The sequence below is a fragment of the Sander vitreus genome, unplaced genomic scaffold (assembly GCF_031162955.1).
Source record: "Sander vitreus isolate 19-12246 unplaced genomic scaffold, sanVit1 ctg700_0, whole genome shotgun sequence".
Classification (NCBI taxonomy): Eukaryota; Metazoa; Chordata; class Actinopteri; order Perciformes; family Percidae; genus Sander; species Sander vitreus.
The window spans coordinates 1-14,051 of record NW_027595789.1 but is presented as its reverse complement, the minus strand read 5'-3'; the positions used below and the strand labels follow the sequence as shown (position 1 = coordinate 14,051).

The following is a 14,051-nucleotide window of genomic DNA, read 5'->3' as shown; positions in this document are numbered from 1 at the left end:
ATAATACCTTCCAAATTAGATAAAACTTCTTGGAATTTGAAATTGGTAATTACCATGTTATAATGCTGATATTCATCCACCCTACATGTTCCAAACATTTCGCTTTTGTTTCAAGGTAATACTTCACAAATGATATGTCTATCCGCTAGCTGCCTGTCCTCTGAACACACTGTAAAAAACATCTCACTATCTGCTAGCTGCCTGTCCCCTGAACACACTGTAAAAAACATCTCTCACCATCTGCTAGCTGCCTGTCCCCTGAACACACTGTAAAAACATCTCTCACTATCCGCTAGCTGCCTGTCCTCTGAACACACTGTAAAAAACATCTCACTATCTGCTAGCTGCCTGTCCCCTGAACACACTGTAAAAAACATCTCCTCACTATCTGCTAGCTGCCTGTCCCCTGAACACACTGTAAAAAACATCTCCTCACTATCTGCTAGCTGCCTGTCCCCTGAACACACTGTAAAAAACGTGGTCTCTGTAGACAGCCCAGGCTCCACAAACGGCAAGAAAAACAAAGTGGCCAACCTGTACATAATTGTACCTATTTGTTTGTTTGTTTGTTCCCCAGAGGTGAGAGATGAAGAGTGGGAGGAGTGCGGCCCGGATATCGCTGCACTGCACCACCTCAGAGGACTGTCTGAACACATGTTTCATGAAAATATCAGGAACCCACCGAACCACACATCTCTTGTTATGAAGTTTTTCTCACCTCTCCATAGGTACACTAAACAGAAACGTACAGACAACACAGATATGGTTAAAGTGATATATTGCAAAATGTTATGTAATTAATTACAGGAGCGTTACAGAGGAAAAGTCACCAAGTCTTATCAGTTCAGCATACAGCGGGAAGAAACTGTTAACAATGACTATATTTCTTCTTAGGGACACAACCGTGCATGGGGCCAGAGATGTGTCTAAATCTGTTAGCAGGTAAGATCTCTCCCTCTCTCTCTCTCTCTCTCTCTCTCTCTCTCTTTTACTACAAAAGCGCCCTAGTCAACTTTTTCTTGAGTTTCAACATAGCCTCAGTCTGCGTTCTGAATCCGACTGTACAAATGTCTCCATTCTCCAGAGAAAAGGAAGATAAACGGTCAACTCTTTGTCCCGAGTAATCCTTCCTCCTGCACTGTTTATCTTCTTTTAGGGAGGACATTGACCAAAACCCAATGAGTTTGCTGGCTGATCTTCAGGAGAATGAGAATTTCACAGCTTCTGTCATTCAGAAGGAACAGGTTAGTGGATTTTACAATTAAATAAATAAAACTATATTATCAAAAGAGTCGATAAATCTTGCATCGACAAACAGAAACCAAAAATAAAAGTTGTAGAACTGCAGTTCAACAGGAGTTTAAAGGTTAATTTCGTATTTTTTAATCTGCACTGGGGTGCAACAGCCTTGCCAACATACGGTGCATACGGTCTGCCTGGTCTACGTAACTGCCATTTTGACTCCGCCAGCAGACAAAAATAAAAACTTGGTAATTAATTGTAAAGACTTAGCGTAGTTGTAAGGAAAACTTGATATTAGTTGTAAAAACTCTTTTTTTAGTTGTTCCCTCAACTATAATCGTTACGTTGGCAGCACAATCCAGAAAGAGTTGTTAAAACAATAGTCTCTCTTTGCCAGACCTTCCTCCACAGCTCTGCACAGGAGGGTCTGGCTAGTCCACAAAGCATTCCTGGATGGGAGGAAAACGTGCTCTGGTTTGTTGGCATTTCTTTAAACCAATCACAATCATCGTGGGCGGGGCTAAGCTCCGGACGGAGCCACGGTGCCTCTGCTAAATAGCCTCTGGAAGGAGCTTGTTTTGGTGGAACATGTGGACGTTCAGAAGTAGTTTTAGTCGTGCAACAGAAAGCTGAGATTGGACAGATAGTCTAGCTAGCTGTCTGGATTTACCCTGCAGAGATCTGAGGAGCAGTTAACCATAGTCCTCACAAATCAGCCGGAGGTTAGAACGCCAACACAAAGAAAGAGGACGGGGACGGACATCCAGCCGAAATGAGGGACATCCGTTAAAGTTGAACGTCGTGTATATCAACTACACCAGCCTTAAATAAAAATCAGATGCAGACCTTTGAGTAATAAGTTTGAGAACCCCTGCCGTATAGGGTTAAATGGGAAAATAGGAAGTTACCCTTTAAGACAAATATATTGGAATTTCTTAAGTTAAACGTTCATGCCCCCCAACTTATGATAAAGTAATCTATACAAAAATGATTTTAACTGGATTTTCTGCTGTTTCATGTTTTTCTTCACCTATTGTCCAGGATTTTGAAGGCTTATTGGCAGCGATTGATAAGCAGAAGACACAAGATGGGCTCCTGAGTGCTTCGGAGATCTCGCACAGCTACAGCCAAAAACTTCTGGTCATGACCGACAACGAAAAGTCAACAAATGACAGAGTCCAACAGGAATACAGCATGGATCCTCGTTACTCAGTAATAGTCAGCAACGAATGCCTGTTCAATATCTTGTGTGTACCAGAAGCAGACAGCTACACCTTGGTGAAAATATTTGGGAGGGTTTCAGAAGATGGACAAACTGTGTCTGGCCTTTCTGGCTCTTCACTCGCAGAGCTGATGTTGAATCGGTCACTGGAAACTGCGCCTGTGTTCTCTCTCGATGGAAACACAACCAAAGACTTCCAACATAACTTCATTCGAGTTTTTACAGCCCGTGGCATCACAGCAGTCCTAGAAACAAACCAGGAGAATCACCAGACTTACCAGGTCATAAATAAACTTGGAGAAGTTTCTGGATACCAAAGACCGGTTGATCACAGCACCCAGTATGACCACCAGCAGATCCTCATCCTGGAAGATGACCCTGTTGTCAGAACAGCTGCTAAGTATCTTTTTGAGAAGCATCCAACGGTTTCCTCTGTCTACGTTCTTGATAACAACCAAAGACCAGTACTGATCCGAGGTGACTCCGTGCCTCTGACAGAGGACAGCCGGCTGGTGCTGGTCGGCCACGGCAGGAAAGACAGCTCAGGAGAAATGAGACTGGGAGGATACGAAGTGCAAGATGTCTCCAAAATCATTCAGCAAACCTCCAGGGATTCCAATAAAATTAAAACAACAAGTGTGGTGGCCTGTGACGTCGGATCAGATAAAGCATTCATTGAAACACTGCTGAAGGATCTCCATGACACCGCCGGCATCGAGACCAAGTTGCACATCAGGAACGCTGTGCTCCAGGTCAGCCACACAGGAGAGAAAATCACCCAAGAGATCACTAAGGATGGAGACATAAAGCAATGGCGACATAAAGATGCCAGCAAGAAAGTGGTCGCAACCCTCGATAGGAACGGAAGCGTAATTATTAGAAGTGAGCCCGGCAGTAAAGGAAAGAAAATCTTTACCGCTGAAAGAAACTTTCTAGGTAATGATAAAAAAAAAAATAATAAAAAAATATCAGAAGGCAATACAGACAACAGAGAAATCATGGAACATATGCCAAGGACATTTATTAACCAGAATGTTTATGAAAAGTTGAAGGATGATGAAAAAAAAGCTTGTAATCAACTTGAAGCTATGTCCTGGGGATTATTTAATCAGAAAACCATTCCAAACAAAATTGCCTATGAAAACACAAAAGGCTATTATGTATTTAAGAAATTAAAGGAGGTAGAGAAGGTGAATGACAAAGAACTAGCAGATATTCTTTCCAACTGTTATGAGATTAAATCAGGAGAAGATATCAGGAATGTAATCCTTTACTATGCAACGACCAAAGAAAATAAGGATACATACCTGAGCGTCAATGACTGGATATTAAAGGTTGATCCTAAAAATCTGTATGTTTCTCTAGTTGGAAAAAGGCTTGATGAAAAAAATGAAGACCTTAAGAAATGTATTGCCGCACAGATAGAACCACAAACTTACATTAAAATGCGGAATGAAATAAAAACAATAACTAAATACAGTTATAACTATGCTAAATATGTGGAATATATTTTTCGTGACAAAAATCAGCCAGAAGCCGATGAAGCAATATCTTACCAACATTCCCTGTCGCTGTCCGATGAGGCCTGGTTCACCACATATTTCACTGCATCAGTTATAGTTGAATCTGCTAGAAACTTCCGGACATTTCCTCTGATTCTCATGGCCCTGGAAATGGCCCTGGAAATGGCAGAGAGTATCAGAGAGACTGGACGGAAGTTTCTTTTGGAAGAACATTCAATGGCAAGCGGAGGTACTTGGATTGATCCAAACAAGCGTGGATTTAGTGGCGCAGCCGACTATGAAAGTTCTGATAAATCAAGAAATGTCAGTGCAAAGCTGTCACAACTTAAAACGATCCTAGAAATGGAAGCAAAGCTGTACAATTCCTGGTCCTCCTATATTTTGACTCTAGATCAAAACAACAACCCGACTCATGTATTCGATATTGCAAGGAAATACCGGATAACTCCCGATAAATCACTTCAGGCTTACAATAAGTTCATAACACAACATACATCTCATTAAACTTAATATAAGACAAAATCACCTCAAGAGCAAGATTTAAGTGAGACGGGAGCTTGTTGTTAGACAGTGCATCTTGAATATCTTGTTAAGTGAAACTGTCTTGAAAACATCTTGTTTTGAGTCGTATCTCAGATTTTTGATATGTCATAAGGTTTTTAAGCTGCTGTGTTATTTGTAAAAGATGAATCGTCTTGTTTCAAGAAATAGACAACAAATCTGTTTTATTGAAAACTGCAGGTCAACATGCCCAACTCACAACAACTCACAATGCACAGTACAATGTGGCTATTTGTCTTACATTTCCATCAAACCATGTCCATGTGATATGTAAAAGTGTGAGGCAAAAGCTGGAATCATGTTTCCTTCTCTGTTCTGTTGCTTTCTGGACATACTGCACCACATTATTCCAAAAATAAATGCTGTCATCAATTACAGTCATCAAATACAATCCCGTTTTCAAAGTTTTTTATGTTATAAATATATAGAAATGTGGGTTTCTTAACAACCAAATTGCCTCAAAATAACTTGGATGCTGTATGGAAACCAGACAACGTACATATTCATGCATCCATTCGCAGGTAAGATTAATGATTACTTCCATTGCATTTGGTTGTTTTATTTAATTTCATGGCATTTGAAACATATGTTTAAATGGTTTCAAAACAGCATCCAAACTTTGACATAAACCAGTCTGTGATTCACTCAACATCCTCTGATCTTAACTGTTCTATTAGTCGAAATTCATAACATTCATATTAATTCATAATAGCTGCTTTTTTTTTCTAACTCAAAAATTAGGTATAATTTTATATATAATATTATTAGGTTTATTGACCATTAATTAAAAAAAGAAAGGGTTGAAAAGAGGGAGAAAAATGTTTTAAAAAGCGCCAAAAGCATGAAAAATCGTCACAAAAGTCGGAAAAAGTTCAAACAAAAACACATGGACGACCTGTTATGACTTGCCATTGTCCTTTTAACAAACAAGTCTTCATTAAGTTGCTCCTGCATGTCTTCAAAGTTGCATTCGCAGTGCCTGCATTTACTGTAGGCAAATCCCACTCCTATCTTAAATCCAGCCACTTCATGCTGAGCTAGAGTGTCTCCACAGACATAAGTGCCCCATAATGTGTCCTCTCACCATTTGCAGTGACAACCTGGACACCATCACACAGCTCAGTTAAGTCACGGCTAATCCTCTCAAATATCTCATCACTACCACAATGGGAAAGATCTTTTGATTTTACCATGGCAAACAGACGAATGGCAGCAAGTCTTGATCTGTATTTAGGGTTGTTTTGTTTGCCCGAGATCCAAGAGGATTACATAGCTCAATTTCATCTGTATATAAAACCAACTGCAATGCTGTGGGAAATTTCAAAAACAGTGGGTGCAACTTAAAAATGTCTCCATCAATGAAATCATGAAGAAATCCATCCTTGCATGTCTGTGGCCGCTCATCGATCATTGCAATTGTTCTTGGATGTGATAGCAGCTGCTCCAAATTTTTCACCAACGGTATATAATGAAAACAATGGTCTTTAATGATAAGAACTCTGGAGTCTCCATGTTTCACATAACATACTGTTTGTTTTACGACAACAATCTCTGGTTCATCTGGTTCTAACAGTTCTTTGATGGTCTTATCCTGCAAATGGGTGGAAGCAATTTGACAGAAAGGGTCAACAAAGTGGTCAAATATCCCCATTGCATCACTCTTTAGTTGATCCAGGTCCCCAGAATGTCTCTCAATCATGTCACTCATTTTCTGTTTTAGGTGCACCAATAATGCGGCCTGATATTGCTGGTCTCCACTTACCATTTGGTTAACAGCTCTCTGGGGAGTAGAAAACAAACAAACAAACAAAATACTACATTATAAAATTCATATAAAAATGCAGTCAACATGCAAACTCACAGACTTTTTTTTTTTTTTAAAGTAACCCTTCAATTACATATTGTTAGTGACATGTAATGATCAAAAATTAAACTATCATGAAATAATATTGCCTTCTGCAACTTTAAGACCTTGTTTACACTTGGTCTTAAAATGCGTTTTGAGCAATAGGATCAAGAGGACAGTGCTAAATAAAACCAAGTATTGGGTGTACTATGTTGTCTCTATTCTTATATATAGCTCATGCTCAACAAATACAGTGAATGGGCAGATTTTGTAAGCAAAGTATGTGCATTTGCATATATAGCGAGGAAGTGAGACCCGATCACAAGTGGTCACTGAAGAAGCATGTGGAGACACATTCTAATGTCAGGCCAATAAAACCAGTGGTCAGATATGGTGTAGGATAGCACTTCCTCTCTCCCTCCAAGGGTACTACGGTCCATGTTCATTGCTAGTGATTCTTGGTAGGAATTTGGCTAAGTTAGCCCAGTGTTAATTTGGGGTGCACGACAATAGTAGCCAACATGCCGATATCCTGTGATGTCATGTTATATTTTGTGTGTTTGCACAATTCAGCGCAGATTCTGCTTAGTTTTAAGTTTATTTTAACTTTTCAGTTAATATTGAGTTTAAACAACTAATTGTCTGTTCAGCAGATGAAGTCACTAATTTAGGTGCATCTACTGTGAGAGTAAATTGACTAAGCAGTTAGGTTGGGATAAAAGTGAACATAGCGGTATCGGTTATTGTCCAGTTGAGTTGTAAAATATTAACATATTGGATATCGGCAAAAAGTCCAGTATGGTGCATCCTTAATGATGACGTTACACTGGTTAATGGTGTATTGAGGGACTAGTTGTTCATGTAAGCCCAGAACCTTTCATTTGAATGTTACAGTATTAAGCATTTGCATTAAGAATGAATGTCACAAGTGGAGCAATTGTAGTGTGCTTAGTGTGTCTATATGCTTTGAGTGTGCCTGTGCAAAGCACAGATTTTGTACGAGGGGCACATTGGTCAGATGTTTGGACCTGACCTTAACTCACTTACATATTTGGCATGTTCTGCTATGTTTTCATATTGCAGTTCCATAAATACTGTGAGCCAAAATTTTGAGAAAAATGAAGCTGTTTCCCTTTCATGCAGTCCTTTGGGACTTGTTGCTGTTTACATAAAAAGTTGTTAAAAAGTTGGTTAAATGCAAGACTAGTTTTCATTTTTTCCATGTTATAAGAAGTAGTTAATGTCTTGAATCTAGAACAGTATTACTTTTGTAGAGCTTACAATAAGGTAAATACACTTGAGATGATGACAGGATGGTAAATTACAGCTTATTATGGCAAAAGAGCACTGCCTAATACGAGTCAGGAATGCTAACTTCAAGACATTTTGTCTCAAAATGCCAGTTTCTAATCTTATTTCAAGTAGGTGGTGGACTTAAATCTAGAACAGTGTAACAATTATAGAACTAAAAATTAGTTAAATACACTTGAAACAAACAGGATGACAAAAAGAAGATGCTACTTTTGAGGGGAAAATAACTATTTTTGAGCATCACAAGCTTATTATGAGACACAAAACATCACAATACTAGTAATATATAGCTAAAAAATGAGTTTTCCCAGCTAATTTCAAGATCACTCTTATCTTATAAGGCTTAAATATAATGTCTTATTTCATTTTTGCATATTTTTGGAGTGGCCTTTTTTCCAGTGAAACTCTGCCCTCAGAGACAAGAATGACCAAAGATGTAACATCGGTCATGAAAAGCCCTGCAATGAAGGGTTTTATGTCAGTTATACCAATAGTGGGAACTGGATTTGGGATATACAATCTTGAACAAGATTTAAAGAGAGGTGACGCGCTGGGATACATTGATGCTGCCTTAGATGGTAGTATAGTTGGTTTAGATGTTATTGAAACTGCTGTGCCTGAACTGGTCCCGTTTATAGCGCCTATAAACCTGGCTTTATCCGTAGTCCGGATGGGCATTGATGACATTTATATGGGCGTACAGACTGAACTAAACAACCTCCCGAAAGGTGCTGGAGTTCTGGACAAACTGGGGGCCGTTTCCTTAGGCTTTCTGAAGGGGATTAAGCATTTTGGAATTAGTGTGGCGAGTTTCTTTTACGATTGGCGTTACGATGAAATTGAGCAGGGACACAGACTTGTTGCAAGGATATCAGACTATCACAAATATTACGAAGTTACAAAGCAACAGGATGGAACGAGCGCCATTGATTTTAGCGGTGGCGACTCTTCTTGGAACGGAGGAGGAGTTCACTTCTGCCTCGCCGACCAGGGTCCGTCTGAACTCTGCATGGACTATTTAGTGTCTAGTGATGAGAGTTCTAGTAAAATGTGTTGGCAGATTGATACACAGGGAAGCAAAGATATTATTCTTGGCCTGGGAGAGTCACATCAGTTAGAGTACACGACACTACAGAAGAAAATACTCTGGTTCATACCAGCCGGCTCTGTGACGGTGGTTACAGGTTATAAAGATGTATCAGAGTCAAGGTATGGAGAATACTACGGAAATAGAGATTGTAATCGTTTTTTTGCAATTCAGAAAGCAGAGGATAAACATATGATTTTTGTGCACAGAGATAGTGCCGTTAAAGAAAACACAGGAATGATCAGAGAGAGCGGCATCAGTCACCACAACCTTGGAAATGTTCAAACCCTTCGAGATAATCAAGTCCAGAGTGTGCCCCATATTGTGTTTGGGCTCCGTCACATGCTGAGTCAGTCCATAGTTCTCAAATACAACTCAGTTCTTTGGTCCCTCTATCCTGGGGGTTGTCAACATGAATGTTAAAATCACCAGCAATAACTACACAGTCAAAGTTAATACAGATTATAGACAGCAGTTCAGTGAAGTCGTCAAAGGATGCACAGTATTTAGGTGGCCTGTAGATAATTATAAATATAGGTCGAGACGGGGACCTTAGCTGAAGAGCCACATATTCAAAAGAAGCAAAGTTTCCATAAGATATTTGAGTACATTGGAACGAGTCATTAAACAAAATGACGACTCCACCTCCACCACGGTGTTAAGGGGAGCCGTCTTTCCGGGATATGTTATCCCAGACGACTCCGGAGGCAGTTGCAAGGTACCGAAGGGCCCGAAGGGCTGCAGCCTCTGCCGTGAAAGAGGCAAAGCAGCGTGTGTGGGAGAAGTTCAGAGAAGACATGGAGAAGGACTTTCGGTCGGCACCAAGGTACTTCTGGAAAACCGTTCGCCACCTCAGGAGGGGGAAGCGGGGAACCATCCAAGCTGTGTACAGTAAGGCTGGGACGCTGTTGACCTCAACTGAGGTTAGTTTTTGTTCCTACCCTCACCTATGGTCATGAAGGCTGGGTCATGACCGAAAGAACAAGATCCCCTTAGAGATAGGGTGAGAAGCTCAGTTATCCGTGAGGAGCTCGGAGTAGAGCCGCTGCTCCTTTGCGTCGAAAGGAGCCAGTTGAGGTGGTTCGGGCATCTGGTAAGGATGCCCCCTGGGCGCCTCCCTAGGGAGGTGTTCCAGGTACATCCAGCTGGGAGGAGGCCTCGGGGGAGACCCAGGACTAGGTGGAGGGATTATATCTCTAACCTGGCCTGGGAACGCCTCGGGATCCCCCAGTCGGAGCTGGTTAATGTGGCCCGGGAAAGGGAAGTTTGGGGTCCCCTGCTGGAGCTACTACCCCCGCGACCCGACCCCGGATAAGCGGATGAAGATGGATGGATGGATGGATGGCGACTCCACCTCTTCTTATTCGCTCTATTCTCACTCATAAAACTGAAGTTAGGGGGAGCTGACTCTATAAGAACAGCATCACTGTTATTATAGTCTAACCAGATTTCAGTTAAAGACAGGAGGTCAAGATATAATAAGAATAATCATTGATTAAAAAGGATTTACCCGCCAGAGACCTGACGTTTAGTAAGGCTAATGTTAGTGTTAAAATGTCTTGTTTGTTGGGACAGGCTGTGGCTGACGAGGAATGGATGCTAGATTTGCTAAGTTGGCAGTTACGTGCTTCTTTTTCTTGCTTAGCGGATTCACCATTCTTTTTCTATTACCTATCCCAACATAGATTGACGAAGAATTGAATACACAGGGCCCAGGCTTGTCCTGGAAAGAGTCATGAGTGCCACTAGGCATGCAGCCTGGGCCCAGCACATATCAGTTAAAGCTTGTTTCATTTTGTACACAAGCATACTTCTCAGTCTGGTGAGAAGGAGTTAGCTGCTGTCCTTGAGGGGGCAGAGGTGCCTGGCGTTTTACTTTCAGTGGTTCAGTCAAAACGGGGTCAGTTTGATGCTGGGGGCGAATGATGGGAGAAGGTAGTGGGGCAAACTTGATTCCAGCATCTACCAGCTGCTCCATCCGGTCAGTGAACCCCAACATGTGGCAAAGGAAAAGGCGTCGGGGTTGGTAAAGGGGTTTGAGGAGTGTTGGACGGGTGAAAAGGGGGGTTGAGATTTCTTGTCTCCGTTCTGTGGTCCTCTGTGATCAAATCTTTGCTCAGGTGGGGGCTGTGGTGGATCACTGCCACACTTTGTTGTGTCTTCCTCTTGTTTTGTTTTATCTTGTCTCGTGAGACTGTCCTCCCCCAAAAAAATGGAAATATGCTGGCTCTATACACACTAAAAGTACGTAGTAGTAGTAATAGTAGTAGTATGGGTTTGGTGATTTCGGGGCTGTTTCATGTCAAACAAAAAATCTTACTCTTTAACTAAAAAGGTCTATCTCTGTAGGGATCCTTTCATATTGTTGTTAGACACTTAGAATAATAATCTGAGTCTGTCAATGTTTGTGTGTCTCCCCCCCCCATGTTTTAGGAGATATGATGTATATATTCCAAAGTTCTCCATCAAGACTTCCTACAACCTGAATGATGTGCTGACAGAAATGGGAATGACAGACATGTTTGGTGATCGTGCAAATATCAGAGGCATTTCAGAGGAGCAAGGACTGGCAGTCTCAGAAGTCAGTAAACAGATCATACGTTTTATGTTATTTCACACATCTTCCATTCGTCTGTCGTCTCACTTACTCTGCGTTGCACCGCAGGTTGTGCACAAAGCTACGCTGGACGTGGATGAGGCCGGAGTTCAATCGTCCATTCATGGTCCTCATCACTGAACGCAACACTGAAAAAATCCTCTTCTTGGGCAAGAACCATCTGATGGATCATCACTTTGTGTTTGCTTGAGCACAGCTGTTGACTTTCATAAAAGGAGTCAGAAAAACTTGCTTTGTTGTCTCTTGCTTTATTGAGAGTGTAAATGGTTTTTATATAATCTTTGAAGGTAATATAGGGATAAAATATGATCAACTTCCATAAACATTTGGTATTCATTTTATAACCGATCAGATTTAAAAAATGCAATAGAGCTCAACTGTGACCGCCCACTTCTTGTACCGTTCTGGGTATTAAAATCTTTTACATATGTACTAGTACTACTTCGACAGTGTACAAGTCCTGCATTGAAAAGGTTACTTTAGTAAAAGTCTAAGTATCATCAGGAAAATGTACTTAATGCAGCTAAATCCTCACATTTTGGAAACTGGGAACAGTTTATTTCATACAGACTTGTGTCTTCTACAGGAGCAGAAACTGTTTCACAACCTCACAGCTCGGGGTCAGTCTACCTTTGATGGTTTAGACATCTGCTCTGGTCAAAGGCTGACGCTACGCTGGATTGAATGTGTAAGTAGGAATAGTTGAAGCCAAGAATGGGTTGATTTGGTATGAAGGTCATTGAGAAGTAAAATGTTTGAAAGATGGGCAACACATTTATAGAAAGATGTGACTAAACTAGAAATCATGTAAATGTGTTAAGGTAAAAGGTTGCCATGACTTCTGTTATTTTTACTGAGATGAGGCTCTGGAGCGGCTTTAAATGCCTCACATCTTCAAAATGAAACGCTGTCTCCTTAAAAATACTAAGCTATTAACAGCTTAGCATACTATGCACTAAAAAGGTATGTAAAGGCTTTAGGCTGCCCTACACTTTATTGTAGCCCCAGTTTAATATGCAACTTCATTTCTTACAATATTAGTAGTAGGGGGTCCCTGCTCCATCTCTCTTTCAGTTAAGGGGAACTTAGCTTAAACGTTGAAGAACCCTGCTCTAGAACATTGTAAATGTAGATGTAAGCCTATGAAAGAAAGAGCTGTACAAACTGAACAGTGTGTACATGGTACATCCCAAAATGTACTATTACTATTTGCCATTTGATGCAAATGCTTCATTTTGAGATGTTTATGGCATTTTGAATACAGTGTTTCATTTTGAAGATGTGAGGCATTTAGCACTTTGTGTGTGCAGTTTGGGGAAATGTGTGTAGAGTTTTGAAAAAAGGACAGTTTTGAAAACGTGTGTAAGCAGTTGGAACAAACTAACTCCAGAAATACCTGGAGAATAACAGCAACAGGCCTTCTGCTGGCTACTGTCCTGACATTTTTTACAGTACACACACAATTGTTGCACAGGATGTCCTCTCTCACGGTATTAAACATCAATAGTAACTGTTTGAGCTAGAAGCAGGAGTTTAAAAGGCGCTCAGAGCCTCATCTCTGAAAATAAGAGAAATCATGGCAACTGTTAACTAAAGTTGGTAACAGAAGTAATAACTTACTACTTTACCTTGTTAACACATTTACATGATTTCCAGTTTAGTCAGCTCTTTCTAAAAATGTGTTGCCCATGTTTCAAACATTTTCTCAATGACATTCATGCCAAAATCAACCCATTCTTGGTTTCAACTATTCCTACACTTTCAAGCCAGCAATCAAGTGTAGCGTCAGCCTTTGACCAGAGCAGTCACTCTAGTTTTGTGTCCCATTAACTTTAAAAATCCATTTTCTCTATAAGTATTTATTATTAACCATTTTTCTGCATTAAGTACTTTTACCTGGTGATACTTATGGATTTTTACTGAAGTAACATTTCCAATGCAGGACATGTACTTTTACTTGAACCAGAGCAGTTCAAAAAGTGGGCGCTCACTGTTCATTTCTATTGTATTTCTTTTTTTAAATCTGATCCGTTCTAAATTAATACCAAATGCTTATGCAAGTTGATCATATTTTATCCCTACATTTAATCTTCAAAGATAAATATATAAAAATAAAAAAACTGTTCACTCAATAAAGCACGAGACAACAAAGCAAGTTTTTCTGACTCCTTTATATGAGATGCAACAGCTGTGCTCGAGCAAACACCAAGTGGTGATCAGATGGTTGGGTTGATAATCTTGCCCAAGAAGAGGATTTCCTCCGTGTTGCGTTCAGTGATGAGGACCATGAATGGACTATTGAACTTCAACACAGGGGCAGGGGCCGGGAGGGCAGTCAGTGAGATCCCGATGCCTGTGGCCGCTGCAGCGGTGGCTCCGGCCTCGTCCACGTCCAGCATAGCTTTGTGCACAACCTGCGGCGCAACGCAGAGAAAGTGAGACAACAGGAAGACGATTGAAATAAAACCCATGCTCTGTTTACTTACTTCTGAGACTGCCAGTCCTTGCTCCTCTGAAATGCCTCTCAAATTTGCACGATCACCAAACATGTCTGTCATTCCCATTTCTGACAGCACATTGTTGAGGTTGTAGGAAGTCTTGATGGAGAACTTTGGAATATATACATCATATCTCCTAAAAAC

At 40.7% G+C, this 14,051-nt stretch overlaps 2 protein-coding genes across 2 annotated transcripts; one reads left to right on the top strand and one right to left on the bottom strand.

The window, feature by feature from the left end:
• Positions 1-490: 490 nt before the first annotated feature.
• Positions 491-4,939, top strand: LOC144514809 (uncharacterized; the record flags this gene model as incomplete). The annotated part of the gene is made up of 4 exons (XM_078245637.1): positions 491-728; positions 895-942; positions 1,157-1,244; positions 2,284-4,939. Coding segments are annotated over 4 exons (2,582 nt in total), but the record flags the coding sequence as incomplete, so codon positions are not given.
• An 8,686-nt stretch (positions 4,940-13,625) lies between these two features.
• On the bottom strand, positions 13,626-14,039 carry LOC144514810 (serine protease inhibitor A3K-like; the record flags this gene model as incomplete). The annotated part of the gene is made up of 2 exons (XM_078245638.1): positions 13,626-13,823; positions 13,896-14,039. Coding segments are annotated over 2 exons (342 nt in total), but the record flags the coding sequence as incomplete, so codon positions are not given.
• Between the last annotated feature and the right edge of the window lie 12 nt (positions 14,040-14,051).